General features: G+C 36.7%; 1 protein-coding gene across 3 annotated transcripts; it reads left to right on the top strand.

Annotated features, from left to right (window-relative positions):
* Nucleotides 1-1,488: 1,488 nt before the first annotated feature.
* LOC143849712 (villin-4-like) lies at nt 1,489-17,660 on the top strand. Of its 3 annotated transcripts, none has more exons than XM_077358867.1 (24): nt 1,489-1,588; nt 3,324-3,443; nt 4,434-4,533; nt 6,674-6,742; nt 6,860-7,096; nt 7,232-7,409; nt 7,498-7,627; nt 8,473-8,635; nt 8,735-8,882; nt 9,005-9,105; nt 9,356-9,511; nt 10,653-10,721; nt 10,842-10,910; nt 11,042-11,179; nt 12,792-12,920; nt 13,441-13,588; nt 13,735-13,745; nt 13,868-14,008; nt 14,121-14,246; nt 14,570-14,635; nt 16,293-16,611; nt 16,734-16,942; nt 17,021-17,210; nt 17,298-17,660. In XM_077358867.1, exons 2-23 carry the CDS (start codon nt 3,388-3,390, stop codon nt 17,132-17,134), a joined length of 2,877 nt encoding a protein of 958 aa, XP_077214982.1. In that variant the 5' UTR covers nt 1,489-1,588; nt 3,324-3,387; the 3' UTR covers nt 17,135-17,210; nt 17,298-17,660. The 3 variants fall into 3 exon arrangements, with proteins under 3 accessions (XP_077214982.1, XP_077214983.1, XP_077214981.1); XM_077358868.1 differs by lacking the exon at nt 1,489-1,588 and adding an exon at nt 1,614-1,717; XM_077358866.1 differs by lacking the exon at nt 1,489-1,588 and adding an exon at nt 1,778-2,023.
* The last annotated feature ends 559 nt before the right edge of the window (nt 17,661-18,219 follow it).

The following is an 18,219-nucleotide window of genomic DNA, read 5'->3' as shown; positions in this document are numbered from 1 at the left end:
ATAGAGGGTATTATTGTAAAATAGTATAATAAAATCGGACTCAGGACTGTCATGCTAGTTTTTGTTGGTAGTCTGGATCCGATTGCTGGTAATTTTGGATCCTATGCTAGGGTCCTGAAATCTTTCCATGAATCCGGTAACATGTCTAGATCCTGTCCGTGTAAGTTCAGATTCTAATGGTCCATCGGACCATTTACACCTCCAGATGTAGTAGCCATGTAGGCATTTTACAATAAATAGGCTTTTAAGAGGAGAGGATATAATAGTCTTTTAAGATTTTATTTTAATTTTTTTAATTTTTATTGTTTTCTTCTATACTTTTCGGGGTTTTCCAAATGGTGCCTGCTCATTGCTTTCTACTTTACCTGCCTCTAAAGTAAACAGACCCTTCTTATGTAACAGGTCGCACGAAATCCCAGCCGTTCAACCTGCTGCGGCCACTGGAGATGAGCGATTGCCTATAAATATCGGTGAAGACAATAGGGCCAAAATCATTTTCATCGTGAGTCCACAGGATGAATGGTCAAGATCCACAAGTCGAGTAGAAGCATCCCAAGTTTCGTCAGGTATTTTGTGTTTCGGTACGTTTCCAAATCCTCACACCTTGGAAGGATATTTTAGTAATTTATGAATGCGTTCGTTTGTCTATCAGAAAAGTGTAACATGTTCATTGCCAGGAGTTCCTGGATTTTTTTACAAGCATTAGCCCTGAGAAATTCAATATGACAAATTTATCCGGTCACCCATTCCTAGAAAATTCTGACATCGACACATCTGTCGCTATGCTAAAAGGCAAAGCAGCTGAGCCACCAACCCTTCTTTGGAAAATGCTACAAAAGATAAGGGATGTTACGCTCCTTCCTAAAAAGACACTCATTAGGGCCCACTTGTGATCGGGATCCATTAGTCGGACCGTAACCATGAGTCTGGTCAATCGCAGTTAAGAAAACCTTGATCGACCAAGCCCCGTTAAGTGTTCCACCAATAAAAATCTAAACCGCTGATTTTGGTAGGTACGGGATATCTGCTGAGGATGTTCCACAAGATCAACGGTCTCGATTTTACATATATGTCCCTCGTGGGACCCAAAATTGTCTGTTACCATATCCCGACAGTGACTTTCTGACTAGTCGTTCTATCTCTGTTTGTTGTTTTTCATGCTCTCTCTCTCTCTATCTGTGTTTGTTGTTTGTCTTCGCTGGCCACGTGCCTTTTCTACCGTTGAGATTACAAAAAATCAACAATCATTTATTATAGTAAGACTATTTTTTCACCCCCCCCCCCTTCTAAGATTATGCGCCCCACTATTAATGTGAATTGTGGCAGACTTTAAAGCTTTCTGATGTCAAATCACGTTAAGAGGGGGCGCATGATCCTAGATTTGGGGTGAAAAAATCATCTCCTTTATTATATCATTAAAAAGGCATTTTTTTTCTTCTAATTATCATTTATCGGTATTAATGTAAAAAAAAAAATATCAAAATTCAGGCAGTTAAGACCCAGCGATTATGTTGCTCTCTCTTCGCAGTTTTCACGGACTGAAGAAGGAAAAATCAACCCCGCAAAACCCTAGGGTTTTTGAATTCACGTATTTTTTAGACTTTCAAATGGTGCACGTTCGTCATCATGGCCAGTGTCCGACCGAAAGCGAAAGCTAAGAAAAAGGGACAAAATTAAAATCCAAATAAAAAGGCAAAATTAAAATCCAAAAGATACGGTATTTATTCTAATGTCTTATTCATTATTATTTATGTTTTTAATTTTACCTTTCTTACCTGGTTTGGGTGAAAAAGTAATATGAGGCCAGATAAAAAAGCGAGAGGAATTCTGGTTTTTCTTTTTCATTTCTCTCTTCTTTTTGTTGTAATAATTCGATCACAGTTCATATCCTAGGGTTTTTGAGAAGGTCCTTTTCTCTGTATCCCCTTTTCTACCTTTTTCGTCACCTTTTCTTCTTCTTCGCAAGGATCGATTCATTTTCTTGGATTTTTTTATCCTTCAGGATAGATTAGTGCTTCTGAAGGTATGATGATCCAATGCCTTTTCTTCTTATTATTCTTATTCTGTGTTTTATTTAATTATTGTTTGATTTGTGGAAGATGAATCATTTCTCATTTAATTGTATTGTAGATTCGGCATGTTCGAAATTCTCTGATTCTCTCGATTTGAGGACCGAATTCGATTTGCGCACGATAGAAATAAAAAAAATCTTTTTTTGCCACCATTTTTTAATTTCAGATTTATTCAGTTTCGTTTGGATTTGGCTGAATTGGGATAAGGCAGCCTGTTTTTTTTTTTTTTTTTTTTATTTCAGATTTATTTAGTTTCGTTTGGATTTGGCTGAATTGGGATGAGGCCGCCTGTTTTATTTCGCAAGGTGTTTTTTTTTTGAACCGGATGGAATATAATTCTTTTGCAAGGTGATTAATGTGATTAATGCACAATTGGTGTATGTATGTTTGCTTAGGATCGTTGGAAGCGATTTTTTGATGTTTGGGATGGAATTCATTTTAAGCTCCTTTTTAGGGTTTTGTAATTTTATTTTCCCTGGCTCTGCTTTTTGTGTGTTGTCTTGTCCACCAGTTCGGATTCCTTGAGTCTCCATATCTCACAACCTTTCTTATCGATTATCTCTGTTGTAAAATCACTTCATATTTCATGACTATGACTTCAGTTTATGATTGTTAGTAAAATGTTTCTTCATCTATTGTTGCTGTTGTTCCTATTCAAATGCACAGCATTGGAAATTAGTTTTGAGGGTGACAACTAGGTACAGCTAAAAGTTCTTTGAGAACTTAACAGCTACAAGTAGCATAAATAGCTAAAAATTTGCTCGAGTAAACAGTAGAGCAGTGGGACCTTGATCAGAATGATTTATTGCTTTTGTATGTCACTAGTTATTCCAAATTCGGCTGGTGGTAAATTGACGAACACACCAAAAAGTGGCCGACTCAATGCCCTCTTCTATACCAATTGTTTTGCATCATCAGTTTATCTTTCCAAGTGCCCCTTGTCTTCGCCACGTCTCAGTGCTTGGGAAACCATTCAAAGACCTGCCTTCTTTTCATATTTTATGCCTGCCTTTGTTTTTATCCTTTATCTTGCAGAATTCTGGAGGTATATTCATTGATTGTTTTGATGAATTTCTCTTGTTGAATCTTATTTACAATATTAATGTGATTTGAGATTGCAATCGTCATTTTTTAACCATTTGATTGGTGTCATGATGACCATTTTTGTACAGTGTATTGAATGTAAAAACTCATAATGAAAAACTTTGTTTATAGCTATGCTGGATTCAGCCAATAAAAATTGTATTGCAGGACATTCCTACTTCCATCTCCAAACCGAAGTGGACAGGGAGTACTTTAAATCCCAAAGATCACTATGGCCGTTTCCATGAGGGATTTGGATCCTGCTTTCCAGGGAGCTGGGCAAAAGGCGTATCCTTCATCTTATGAATTGCTTCAGTGTACATAAATTTTATTGGGTTTCTTATGCTCTAGTTTCAAGATTATTCATTCCTTAAATGATATGCTATCTTTTTCGAGAAAATGGTATGACACTATTCACAACTTTAAAATAATACCTCCATTAAAAAAAAAACTTTAAAATAATACCTTTTTTTTAAATACTTAATTAACTGATAAAAAATGCTCTCTTATCACAAGGTGACAATAGGCCAATTGCATTTTTATCATCATTTAGACATGGGGATCAGGCTAAGGAGTGGCTGATATTGTGCTTGGTGTAATTCACAGTCACAAGTGACCATCATCATTCACTAAACATCTAACTGTGTGAATTTTATTATTTGCAGGTACATTGTCTAAACAGGAAGGAGTGAACAATTGTGTCAATTTCTTTGTGCATTCTAAGCACCACTTCTTATGTGTCTTTCCTATGTTGCCTTGATGCAATCGTGCTAGTGGACTTTCCTTTGTCATCCTTATTATTAAATTTCAGTAATTAAGTTGGTTTGCAAAATGTACGCGCCGTACGTCATAGAATTAAATTGCTTCAAAATGTAGACCTAAATAAAGTGATTCTTGAAGGTGACTCTCTTAACGTCATTAGGTGGTTAAGAAGGTCGAAGGCAGCTCCATGGAGATTCTTTTCATTGTTTGATGAGATTCAGGACATGATAGGGATGGCAGCTATTTCTTTCAACCATGTAAAGAGGTCGGCAAATGGGGAGGCGGATAAATTGGCCAGAGATGGTGTTTCTAGTGAGAGCATTGATTTTTTTTATTTTCTTCCCTCCCTAGTTTTCTTCTCTTGTCATCCATTTAATTATCCTTTCTCTATTGTATCATTCTTTTGTATTTGTAGGATCGTCTTGATCGTTTTGGTTTCAATAAAATTATCTTTACCATTTAAAAAAAAAGTTGCTTTGCAAATATTCGTATGTTATATTCCTTGACAATGTACAGCGGAATGGAGATATGGCGTATTGAAAATTTTCATCCAGTTCCTGTCCCAAAGTCTTCATATGGCAAGTTTTTCACAGGAGATTCATATGTGATTTTGAAGGTACCCAGCAAAGTTCTGACTCAATTGTATGTGGTTTCATTTTCCATCTGTTTCATTTTGGAATAACTGACTGTTTGAAAGCCTCACAAATTGTCATGTGTTCCTTTGCTCCTCCAGCTCCAGACAGAGAGATTCAGTTACCCAACTTATGTTACTGTTTTGGGTTTTAAAAGCTTTGTGACTCATCTTTCGTATTATATTATAATTTAATTTTTTGAACACTGAGCCTCAAAAAGGATAATTCTGATTCACTTGAAAAGCTTGTGAATGCATCTTGATTATATATTGTACTATTCTTACCTTTAACACTCTGGTTGAGATTTCTTGCAGTTTCACTCTTAGGTTTTGGATGTGAGTTTCAAATCCAAGTTGTGTATATGCCCAAATCTGTAAGCGGTTTAACTAGGGGTTGTACATTTCCTCAGTTTTACTGTGTCACATTACCCATGTACTGAATTTGGAAATTCTTACCAGAATTAGGCATGCTAAGAACCTCAGTTTTTTGGGGTTTAAATCCTTTTTTTTCCTGTTTAGGAATGCTTACTTAGAACTCACTCATCACTTATAGTATAGTGTGTTTGATAAATGAGAACATGACTAGGTTTGATGTCTTGACATCATCTGGGAGTACCTATAAGCGTGATGCAGCAAAATGATTTCCCTGTTTTGTGAAGAGGGATAGATTCTGTGGTGTTTGGTAGTTACTTGAACCTTTTAAGAATATCTGTGATGATGTATGCACCTCAGATCGTCTCTGTAAAATTCATTAAGGTTGCAGGAAGCAACTGTAGTTGTTCCAAACATAGACGGTAAAATAAAAGAAACATTAGCGTAAAATGTTTGATGCTCTTTCGATTCAAAAAAAATTAATGTTGGATGCTTTTAGAGCTGACTATTATGTGAAGGTTGCACATTCCAGCTTCTCTGTCTATGACATTCTGTTTGTTTTCGTGACCATTTGAAGTGCTGTTCTGTCTGCAATTTTGATGCGCACTTTTTTCCTGTGTTCTGTTTGTATCATTGCTTTACTGAATGCTTGTTTCAGTTCTCAATTGCGTTTTGTGTCCATGTATTATGTATTCCAGCAAAAAAACACGATGACAGATGCTTCTAGATGCATTCATGTTGTCCAAGGAAGTGTTTTGTTCATATTCAGCTAAGGAGTTAGTTATGCTGATTAAAAATAAGCAAGTGGTGAGGGACACATGTATCTCAATTGTTGAGAAATCTTCCGGGCAATATCCTATCCGATCATGGGCAAACAAATGGAATAGTAGAAATAAGCAAGCCACTAACTGCACACACCGATGTTTTACATGGTTCGGCCAAGATGCCCACGTCCATGGGCGAGAACACGATATGCCACTATGAGAAAACAAAATACAAGGATTACAATGGGAATAACCAGAAACCCACAAACCACGAACCTTTCCTTGCCCTCTCAACCAAGACCATATATGAGCAACCTTGGAAAAAAATCACAAGAGAATCTCTCTCTTTCTCTCTCCTCAGTGTTGTTCTTGCGCCTCACGCACCAAGAGAGAAAAACCTCTCTTTTTGCCGCCACAATGAGAGAAAAGCCCACTCTTGTTTTTCTTTCCTCTTTACCCTCCACCTTTTTTGACGAAGGAGTTAAGAGCCTTTTATATCTAGGTTTTCCAGAAATGTAAAAAACGACCCTTCCTCTTTTGGCTTCCCATCACAAAGAAGCAAAAACCTTGGAAATATGGCAACTTCCTAACAATCTCCACCTAGGCTTTTTTCCCTTCAAATGAAGATTTTTCGTTGATGTCGCCACCGGTTTACTATCGTCCTAAACCTTCATCGGCCTTCTGAAGTACCAGATACACACCATCAAATCGTCCTGGTTTTTATTCCACCCGAAGCTTGTTACTTGTTTATCTTGACAGTCTCTATTTGCACATGGTGAAAGCCTTTTGCCTTTTTTTTGAGTTCTGCTATTAATATGTAGCCAAAATTCCCTTTAAAATATTGTGCATGCACGAACTTCAATGTTGCTTAACATATTAATTAATTGTATGTTTTTGTTTGTTATGTGTGTCAGGTGCTTTGCATTTCGTCAGTCTCATCAACCATTCTTTCTCAAGCTTCTAAATGTTTCTTTTTGTTTTTTGTGCAGACCACGGCCTTAAAAAGTGGTGCTTTTCGTCATGATATACACTATTGGCTCGGCAAAGATACGAGTCAGGTGGGTTAAATTCTCTCATTATATTTCTTTGCTAATTGCTTTGCCTGCAAAGCACTGCTACCAATATGTGGGTAGGTGTTTCCTATTTGATAGCTATCTATCTTTTAAAATAAATAGGATGAAGCTGGTACTGCAGCCATCAAGACTGTGGAACTGGATGCAGCTCTTGGAGGACGTGCTGTTCAGTACCGAGAGGTACAGGGCCATGAAACCGAGAAGTTTCTGTCTTATTTCAAACCATGTATCATACCCCAAGAAGGTGGGACCGCATCCGGGTTCAAGCATCCTGAATCGAATGAGCATGAGACCCGTTTATATGTCTGCAAAGGAAAACATGTTGTCCATGTAAAGGAGGCAAGTTTGTTTTTTTTTTTTTTTTGAATTGTAAAGGAGGCAAGTTAATGTACCTATCTGATCATTTTTTGTCATGAGGGTTACGTTTACATCACTCATTTTATTAGACTTTCTAAAGCTTGTTTTTTATATCAGGTCTCTTTTGCTCGATCATCACTCAATCATGATGACATATTCATTCTGGATACCAAGTCTAAAATTTTTCAGTTTAATGGATCAAACTCATCTATTCAAGAGAGGGCTAAAGCTCTTGAAGTTGTCCAGTACATTAAAGATACTTATCATGATGGGAAATGTGAGGTAGCTGCTGTTGGTAAGTAATCCATGCATCCTGAAACCCGATGATGAGAATTGAACTACTGGAAATAATTTAATTTGATTTGTTTGGTCTTTTTACTCAGAGGATGGGAAGTTGATGGCTGATGCCGAGACTGGAGAATTCTGGGGTTTCTTTGGCGGCTTTGCTCCACTTCCAAGGAAGGCAGCCACTGATGATAGAAAGGCTGATACCTTTTCCACCAAGCTTCTCTGGTAATTTGTTTCGTGGGTTCATATTAACATATGCGTCATTTTGATAGTATGGGCAAAAGTCGCTGGGTAGCTTTCAATCTCTGAAAAGAACAGAAATCTGTTCGTCAAGTTTATATGTAGACTTGAGGAAACGATTGCTGAACAAATTGATCTAAGACTGGCTTTTTAAATCCGAAGATAGAGGGGAAAAAAAGCCTGCCAAAAAAAAAGCCCTCAGGATTGGCTTCTTTGTTTTTTTATGTCTCCTTTCAATCTGTCGTTCTCATTCTATTAACAAAAAACACATAATAAAGCCTCCTCAATTGGTCGACCATGAGTCTCAAAGTGAAAGAATCTTAAAAGGCTTCCATAAATAATTTCAAGTGAATTAAAAGACTCCTAAGCATCTAACAGAGTCCAAAATAGTATCGACTTCGCAGACATCTCAGCAATTATAATCAATCCATTTACTCTATTTTTGATGAAATGAAAGACCCAAACAAGGCCTAAACAAAAGACCCAATTAAGAAGACGACTCAAACAGATTCCATCGCACTCCATCCCCATCACATTCCATCTGAAATTGTAACTGATTCACAATCCGAAACTGCAGCTAGTTCTCGAACAGCATCTGTCTTCTTTTTCCTTTCATATGTTTTGATGATCTTTGGATGCTCCACGCTCTGCACACGTGGATCCACCTCACGACCAGCAAAATATGGGGTCGTACTACATTAATAGGACATAATACAGTTGTCAAATCCTTCAATCTTGCTGTCCCATGCGAAAGAATTTGCAATCGGGCAGACAATAGTAGCGTACATATTACATCTTGGATCTAACAAAAACTTTTCTGATTTTTCTAGCATTGAGAAAGGACATGCAAAGCCCGTTCAGGCTGATTCTTTGACAAGGGAGTTGCTCGACACCAACAAATGCTACCTGCTTGATTGCGGGGTTGAGGTTTTTGTGTGGATGGGCAGAAATACGTCTCTTGATGAGAGAAAAAGTGCAAGTGCAGCTGCAGAAGTACTAACCAATCTTTGCTTGCCAAAATTTCTTTTGGGTTTTTTCTTCTGATGGAGATTTAATGTGTCTAGCATTCTCATCCTTGATGTCTCTACACAGGAGTTACTTCATGGACCTGACCGACCAAAAGCACACCTAATTCGTGTAATCGAAGGATTTGAGACTGTGATGTTTCGATCAAAATTTGAAGCATGGCCTCAGACAGATGATGTTACTGTGTCTGAGGATGGTAGAGGCAAAGTTGCAGGTCAGTATCGAAAATTTTCATACCTGTGGTAGACCATAGTCTTAATTTCTTTCTGCATTTGTAGCATTCAGAATTTTTTGTAGTGTTTTTTTTTTTTCTGAAACTGTTTATCCTCTTGTTAGCCCTCCTAAAACGCCAAGGATTTAATGTCAAGGGCCTCCTGAAAGCTGCTCCTGCAAAAGAAGAACCTCAACCGTATATTGATTGCACTGGCAACCTGCAGGTGTAGTTATGGTTCTTTGTTTTATCTGGTCTCACCTACCATTTTTCACATCTAGTACCGAGCCAGTTTAATGCATTATAAGGCCCTAAATGTTGTAGTTACAATATAGCAATTCGAAAGTTGATACTTTTAGGTGATTTTTTTTTTTTGAAGAACAATGCTTTTAAGTGATTATCGTATCCCGGCTTGGAGAATGCACTTGGAATTCCACATCAGGTTCCTAACTATATTTTATAGCTTGAATCCGCAGGTTTGGCGTGTGGATGGACAGAAAAAGACTCTTCTTCAGTCCTCTGAACAGTCGAAGTTTTACAGTGGAGATTGCTATATCTTTCAGTACACTTATCCTGGAGAAGATAAAGAGGAATATCTTGTTGGCACTTGGTTCGGGAAGCAGAGTGTCGAGGTGAAGAAATCTGTTCTCCATCTCTTATTTATTTCCATACTGTTATATTTATTGGCATTTAGGACTTTTCTAACCTTCCTAGTGGAAATGCCATTAAAGTTATAGGTTCAGTCCAAGCTCGTGCACGAGTTAAAACTGAAAACAATGTCTCTTGATCTGGAAACTATCAGGATCGTTATGGTTGGTCTGTAATGTGCTTCTTACATGATATATTTTGTTTATTTCTACATTTTTATGCTGCAGTTGGAGAATATTGTCATCTTTCAGAAAAAAGTTGGAGAATATTGTTTATTATATATTATTTCTTTTAACATTTTATGCTTTGCAGCTTAGTAATTGAAGTACTATGTCATTTTCTCACTCCTGTTAATTTTAAAGTCTTATTCCTCTACTATGTGGTACTGACACTTGCGATTTTGTTTTATGTATTTTGGTCGTTTCGGTAGGGATGGTAATAGAAACATTTCGGTCGTTTCATGTTGGGTTCGGTGGAAATTTAAAACCATGGTTAAACTCTACTCATTGGTATGATTGGTAAACCATAGTGGCAGAATCATTGTAATGCTGAAACTTTCTTATTTATCTACTTTCTTAGATCTGCTCCAATATGTAAGGTTGTCTGGAGAGGTATTTGACTGATGAAGTGCTGTGAATTTTAAAAAAAATACTGATATCTATAGTATAGACTTATTTGTTACCTTGTTTTATTTGGCTTGTCTTTCTCAGAATTTGGTCCGTGGTTAAAGGAATGGTTCAAAAGCTCAAAACTTGATTCAACCCAATACTGAGTCGAGTATAGTCAACTCAGAATTTGGTCCGTGTGATGGAAATATAGCGTAAAATTTTTTTTTAGCACTTTTTTTCTTCAGGTTTAAGGTTGTGTCTGCAACTCTTGTGGTCAGCATTTTGTATTTATTGTTACCATGACATTTTCAGAGACAGTTTGATGAATCAACTTAATTCATCAAATTTTAGTATTATGGATGAAATAGTTCTTTATGATAGTTAACCTGATTCGTCAAATTTTGGTATTACTGATGAAATAGTGCTTTATGATATGATGTTGCATATACTGAAATTAGGAACCTAACATTCTATTGATATCTCTTTTTATTGGAAAACCGTCTATGCTTGAATACAGGAAGAGAGGGCTGCAGCGATCTCACTGGCGACCAAGATGGTTGAATCTTTGAAATCACAGCCCGTTCAGGTAATTTATATCCCCCAGTGTGGTAGGATACCGGTCTTAGAATTGACAGGGCTATCTTTTTTTTCTTTTCATATTCTTTGGTGTATTTGTCTTCATAATTTCCCGACTGTGATTTTACAGGCTCGCATCTTTGAAGGAAATGAACCAATTCAGTTCTTTTCAATATTCCAGAGCTTCATTGTGTTTAAGGTTTGTTCAAATAGTGAGATTTGTTGTCTGAAAATGGAGTATTTCTGTTTGTCCAGATACTTATTTGCAGAATTCCCTTTAAAACAACTTTTAAATGAATCCAGTCACTGACTAATGTGAAACTTCATTAGGGTGGTGTTAGCGCTGGATATAAGAATTACATATCTGAGAAAGAAATTGCAGATGAGACATATACAGAAGATGGGACTGCATTGTTTAGAGTTCAAGGTTCTGGCCCAGATAATATGCAATCAATTCAAGTTGAAACGGTATATCCTGCTTGGCTTGTAGCTCTCTGTTTTCTGATCCAGTAATTTAATACATCTTAGTACACCCCTCTGAATATTGGCAATAAAACATTTGTTTCACTCTCTGAGTTGAAACCATCGATGCGATCTTTTGTTTCATATTTTTTGTAGATGGAAAACTTGACCCTATCTGATTTGATTGTGGATTATTTTTTGAGCATATAAAACATTTGTTTCACATTGATCATATTTAGTATCATTAGAATTCGATTCTTTGAGCCTACCAGAAAAATAAGCTGTGTTTGCTTCCTGCAAATGAATATCTGGGCGACATAAGAACAAGAGATAAAATTCTTCCCATTCAACTTTGCTAGGGTGATTATTGAAATTGGGCTTCCTGTCTGAACAACAATGAAAAATCTCTCATCCTATCCCAAGAACAACTGATGATTTGGATATATATTTTTCTACCATAACTAATAGTAGAAAAATAAGCCCTAACAAGCAACCAATAGAGACATATACCACCTATCACTTTACCGTAGTATCAACCATCTAAACTCCTATTTGAACAAAGCCTAAATCCTCAAAACCGGACATATCAAATCAACACCAAGAACACAAAACAAGAGTTGCACCTTTCTTTTATGCAATAAAACAAACTCCTATCACCATTGTAATTGAAGAAACATTTGTAAAGAAGTCAATATCCATAAATTAAAAAGCAGATCTAGTGAAAGAACTTACCTCAATGATGGCATGATTAATCTGGAACCATCTTGTATCATGAGCTTAAGAAGTTCCAACCCAGAAAGGGAAGAAAGCATACTGATCCAAAGAAAGCATGATGTTAATTCTAAGTGAGTGGCAAGTTTGAAACATGATAGTTATTTTGGCATAAAGGGAGTGTCTGGGGGATTACTGGTATCATATTGTGTCGAACATGATATTTTGGGCCTACACGAATATCGGGATATCATAGGTCATACCTCCCTCCACTCACAACTTTTATTACAAAGAGAATTTCAACAAAATTGCAACCATGTCGCTCGTAAGTAAATACATAATACCTAAAAACCCTTATCTACTACGCACACCCAATATTTTAGCGTACACACCATAACGACTTACGCACTGTGATAGACCTAAAGGGCCTAACCCCTACTTTTAAATAGAAGAGATACTTATGATTTGGACTTGGAATTTAATGACTTTGTAATGCTCCTTTGAGATGCTAAGAATTAAAATTATTCAAGATGATAGAGATGGTATGCAAAGCTGTAATTTGCATTTAGTTATTATTCTTCTACTTTATGATTTATGTATTTTATTGTGTTTTTCATGTAAAATATGACTTAAAATGTAAAAGCACGTCTGGAATGCTTTTTGAGACTGATTATCCATTCTTGTATCTGTACCGGCTTTGTTCCAGGTAATTTAATTATGGTCTAAACTACAATATGTAACCTAATTGATGCCATGGATGATTTATCTCCTTCCATTGGTATTATATGTTGGATCTTCGAATTTGTTACTTCAAACACATAATGATAAGTATTTTGTTATCTAATAGGATTTTTTTTTTCTCCAAATAAAGCAAATTCAGTAATTTACCTATGTTTAACTCGATCAGGTGGCGTCATCTTTGAATTCGTCTTATTGTTACATACTCCAAAGTGGTTCTACTGTTTTTTCATGGTCGGGAAGCCTTACTACCTCAGAAGACCAGGAGCTTGTTGAAAGACAGTTAGATCTGATAAAGGTTTGCCACTTTAAGTAGCTACTTCACAAAGGTTTCAGAAGGGGTTATTTCTTTTCAACAGTGCACAAGTCACTGGACATGATTATGCTGAATAAATCATATGCTTTTATATTGCATGATGATAGTCATTAATAGCTGAAGCATTTGAAATAAAACAGGGTTATGTACATAGACAATGCCCTTTCATTATCTGTTGATGGTGTTATATATTTTCTTGTCCAATAAGCTGTGCTTGGAGAGTAGCACTTCTATTTTTTCGAAAATTTTCACTCGACTTCTAGCTACAGTTTATATAGTTGAAATTTCTGAATGGGTTTATTGGGGAAGTTTGAGTGCTAACTTTCTTATGTTAGAACCCATCGGTAAATGAATAAAATGATTATTTTTTCCTCTCAATCATGTCACGGCTTAAGTATTGTTATTGGAAAATTTACATGCTGTAATTGTAGTTATCATTTCCCAAGTCATGCATTATCTTGCTTGTTGCTGTACTTATGATATTCATGTCAATTTTTTACAGCCAAATGTGCAGTCCAAGCCCCAAAAAGAAGGTTCAGAAACTGAACAGTTCTGGGATTTACTTGGTGGTAAATCTGAACACCACAGCCAGAAGATTGGAAAGGATGCAGAAAGTGACCCTCACCTTTTCTCTTGCACTTTCTCAGAAGGTAGGAAGTAGAATACCATATGTTAATGATTTCATTTCTTTTCCTTCCATTGGCATCATTTTTTTATATTTTATATCCCATATATGAGCCTAATACAAATGGGTTTCATTAAAACAATCGCTGCTGTTATGTCCGTGAACACTCAGGCAATTTAAAGGTGTGTATCGTGAAAATTTTCTTCTACGAGTGTATTCCTTATTGCTCTCAATGTGAAATCAAAAGTAAATGCTGACAATTTTTTACCTCTCTCTGGTTTTATTCTTTATGTTGTCATTGCAGGTGACCGAGATATTCAATTTCACCCAAGACGATTTGATGACTGAAGACATATTCATTCTGGATTGCCACTCGGATATCTTTGTATGGACAGGGCAGCAGGTGGAATCCAAGGTCAGAATCCAAGCTTTAAACATTGCCGAGGTACGATATATTATGCTTTGGTTTAAGAATGTAGCAGTAGTATGTTAGATTTCTCTTTTCCCATGCAATTTTTTTTCGGTTAGGCTCCTAATCTGTTTCCTCATTCTTATAGAAATTTGTCAAACACGATTTTCTTTTAGAAAGATTATCTCGAGAAACTCCAATATTTATCATCACAGAAGGGAGTGAGCCATCGTTTTTTACACGCTTCTTCACCTGGGACTCCTCAAAATCAACAGTAAGTACTATATCATATAATCGTACCTCCGTGTTACCGTTAAATTTATACATATAAATTTATGTGTGTTCCATGTTTTCTTTATGCAACTACTCACATGTATTTCTACTTTCGTATTCTGTGAAAGAGCCCTTCCTCTGCATTTACTGGTTACATATTTGTGGCTGCTAGAGTAGGCTTAGTGAACAGACAGAGCTATAAAAGCTTTTAGGGGGTTTTCCGTGGATTTTTCTAGTTCTCCCCAGATTGCATTTTTATAGAACTTGTTTATTTTATATTAGAGTTAAAACTTGAAGCCTCTTCACAGTCTATTTTGGTTACAGATGCATGGGAATTCATTCCAGAGGAAGCTTGCTATAGTGAAAAATGGAGTCACTCCAACTTCAGATGTAAGAACAGAACTTCTGATTTTTAATTATCTCAAGGAGCTTTTGTACTTTTAAGTTAGATCACGGATGCATGTATCCTTTTGTGCTCAGTATATATATATATATATATATATATATATATATATATATATATATAGAGAGAGAGAGAGAGAGAGAGAGAGAGAGAGAGGAAAAGGATTGTACGCTCGAGTGTACCAAGCTTATGGTACGCTCGAGTGCCCAATCACATGTGGGCCCACTTTGTTAGGATGATCCAAAGCATTCATTTGAAAGGCCCTTACATAGATGGGGTGTGTACCAAAAATCAGCTACATAGGATCATCCTAACCCATCCATTTGTGGAGGTCAAAATGGACAGACACTGTTTGTCCACAAATCTGCCCATTTTTGCCCTCCACTTTTGAAGGGGTTAGGATGATTCAATGGAGCTGATTTTTGGTACACACCCTATCTATGATAGGGCCTTGCAAATGAATGCTTTGGATCACCACAAAAATTGTGGGACCCATGTGATTGGGCACTCGAGCGTACCATAAGCTTGGTACGCTCACCTTTGATCGTGAAATATCGATTGCTTGTTGAACCCTGTGAATCACGTGAACTACGGATCGAACCGAAACAAAATACTCTTCGATATATTTCTTGCTGGATCCGTCGGAACAATTATTTATTTCAGGGTACCACCACCGGAAATGTTTCAAAAGCGTACAATCCTTTTCCTCATATATATATATATATATATATATATATATATATATATATATATATATATATTTTAAATGGTTCAGCATATTCTTCCATCCTTTATCATTTTTTTTCACATTTTTACTTCCCAACATTTTACTGTGTGGTATTAGTCACTTTAAGCTTGATATTTGACTAAATGGATCCTTGTACCTTTTCTTCTTTCCAAAATAATCTTCTGTTTATTAGATTCCATTTAAATTTAACATTCCCATTATGATCCAAAAAGTAATATGCTAAGTTTTTTGCTCTTTTCATTCCTGCTGAGATAGGAGCCATATCAGTACACAGTTGAAAATTCCACCTTTCTCACCTCTAATTTCGGTTATGAAGTCCCTGATCAAAATGTGCTTGATCTGTTCCAATACTGCAGTTTGTGCTTCAAAAATAAAATAAAAAAACACTGCAGTTTATGACCGACGCAGAGTGATTCTCTTGAAGTCAAGCATTTACTAAATTTGTCAAGACAGTTAATTGATTCTGAGAATCCATGGGAGAGCACCCGATTTGCAACAAAGTGATTCTCTCGAAGTCAAACATTACTAGATTGGCAAAACAGTTAATTGAGTCTGGAAACCAGGGGAAAGCACTGGATTTGCAACAAAGTGATTTTCTTGAAGTCTAACATTACTAAATTGTTAAAACAGTTAAATGTGTCTGAGAAATCATGGGAAAACACTCGATTTGCCTCCAAAAATTCTCTTTTGGAGTCCAACATGAGCATCTGGTTTTGTCTTTTATTTTGCTTGCATGACTAATGGTGTCATCTCTGACTCATTATTTTGTTATTCATTTTAGTTCTAATCTTGGCTGTTTTCAACTTTTACTGCGATTTTCAATTTTTTCTTTATTCTATATGTGAAGGAAATTTATTAGTACCAATTTTCTGATTAATTATATCCTGCATGATTAGAAGCCCAAAAGGCGAGCACCAGCATCACATGCAGGAAGATCTAGTGTGCCAGACAAATCTCAGCGTTCGAGAAGCATGTCTTTCAGCCCTGATCGAGTTCGTGTAAGAGGCAGGTCTCCAGCCTTCAATGCACTTGCCGCCACTTTCGAGAATCCAAATGCCAGGAATCTTTCAACACCCCCTCCAGTTGTTAGAAAACTTTATCCAAAATCTGTAACAACAGATCCAGCAAAATTGGCCCCAAGATCATCAGCAATAGCAGCCCTCACCGCTTCTTTTGAACCAGTGCGAGGAAATACCGTATTAAAATCTCCTAAAGGTATACCTTTTTTCAAAAAAAAAAAAAAAACTCCTTAAGGTATGGAGTGCATGATTTGTTAATGGCATATGACCATTTATCTCTAAATTGACAATTGAACCTTTGCTTTTTCATGAGTGAAGTGAGTCCCAAGGCCTCTGAATCAAAACCAGGGACAGATTCCAAGGAGAACTCTAATGCTATGAGCAGTAGAATTGAAGCCCTCACTATACAGGAAGATGTTAAGGAAGGTGAGGCTGAAGATGAGGAGGGACTTCCAATATTCCCCTATGAACGCCTAAAAGTATTGTCCACTGATCCTGTTACAGAAATTGATGTTACCAAGAGAGAGGTAAAAAAGGAAAACATTCGATCTTATATATGTATATACGTATATCCTGGTCTAAGTTTTACATTTTTGTGAGTGCAGACTTATCTATCGTCTGAAGAATTTCGAGAGAAATTCAACATAACAAAGGATGCTTTCTATAAGTTACCCAAATGGAAGCAGAATAAGCTTAAAATGGTTCTTCAGTTGTTCTGAGTCTATCAAATACTTGTAGTTCCCCTTCAGGTCCCTGCAACAAAATGCACGCCTTGTGAGAGGCATGATTCCATCGGTATGAATTCTTTGTTTCTTTTTCTTTTTGACATATTGCTTCTTATTTTTTTGCCACGCAATTTACATCAGAGTTTATATTTTTCAGAGGGGATTCAAACTTGGGTGTGATAAGGGGAGAGCATCAGTGCCTTTTTAGCTGCTTCTGCTTCCAAAAGAAAAGTTGAGTCAGGTTTTTCTCATTTTTCCTTCCATATTTGGACATCCAGCTATGCTTCTATTAGCTGTTCGGTATTCTTTATACACAGGTTGATTGTGAGCTTGCTTTTTTGTTTTTATTTTTTTGCTATTTATTTGACGACCAGAAGGATTGAAAACGGGTTGATGTGGACTTCTAGATTGTATTGTGTATTGGAGAGATGCAGAGTGTGTACAGCAGAGTGTAAAATGTTTGGTGCGAAACTGCCCAGAGTCCGTGTTTGTTTCAGTAATAAAGTCTCATTCTTTCTTTCGTTCTCTGCTCTTTGAGCTCTGTTTTTGGTCGGTAATCTGTTTACAAGTTGAAATTGTTATATGCCTTTTTGTGAAGAAGACAAAGGCTTGACTACTGTGACAAATGTACTGGCAACTAGAAGATTAGTCTGATTTTTTGTATCTTTTTATTGTTGCTCGGATCTGCAGATATTCCATGTGAGATCAAAAGGAATCCAGATTTGATTTTAATGATTTTTTATAAGAGAACTTTAACAATCACCATTAGGCTTCAATCCTGATGGTCAATCTTGGGTCCCACATGGCAATGGATCGGGACCATTGACTCGTGGGCTGAGACGACCCGGTTTAGCCACTCTAGGTCACTACGTGAGCCCAAACTGTCATCTGATCAAGGTGAGATTAACTGCAATCATCCAGAATAGATCAATGGACCAGATCACATGTGGCATAGAAAACAAGAGAACGACTACGCAGAGTCACTGTCACGACCAATACTAACAATTGATTTTCTGTGTCCCACACGGTGACGTATGTGCAATCCAATCCAGAATGCTGGTATTTACATATTATCTAGA

The sequence above is a fragment of the Tasmannia lanceolata genome, unplaced genomic scaffold (genome assembly GCF_043159265.1).
Source record: "Tasmannia lanceolata isolate RefF3 unplaced genomic scaffold, GAP_Taslan_0.1 ptg000018l, whole genome shotgun sequence".
Taxonomy (NCBI): Eukaryota; Viridiplantae; Streptophyta; class Magnoliopsida; order Canellales; family Winteraceae; genus Tasmannia; species Tasmannia lanceolata.
This window is presented reverse-complemented; position numbering and strand designations above follow the sequence as displayed.

Excerpts from the sequence above, each read along its gene's own strand:
- LOC143849712 (XM_077358867.1), top strand. The coding sequence starts at position 3,388 with ATGGCCGTTTCCATGAGGGATTTGGATCCTGCTTTCCAGGGAGCTGGG. Across the intron at positions 8,636-8,734 it reads GTGCAAGTGCAGCTGCAGAA|GAGTTACTTCATGGACCTGA; the intron begins GTACTAACCAAT and ends GTCTCTACACAG. Across the intron at positions 10,722-10,841 it reads TGAAATCACAGCCCGTTCAG|GCTCGCATCTTTGAAGGAAA; the intron begins GTAATTTATATC and ends GTGATTTTACAG.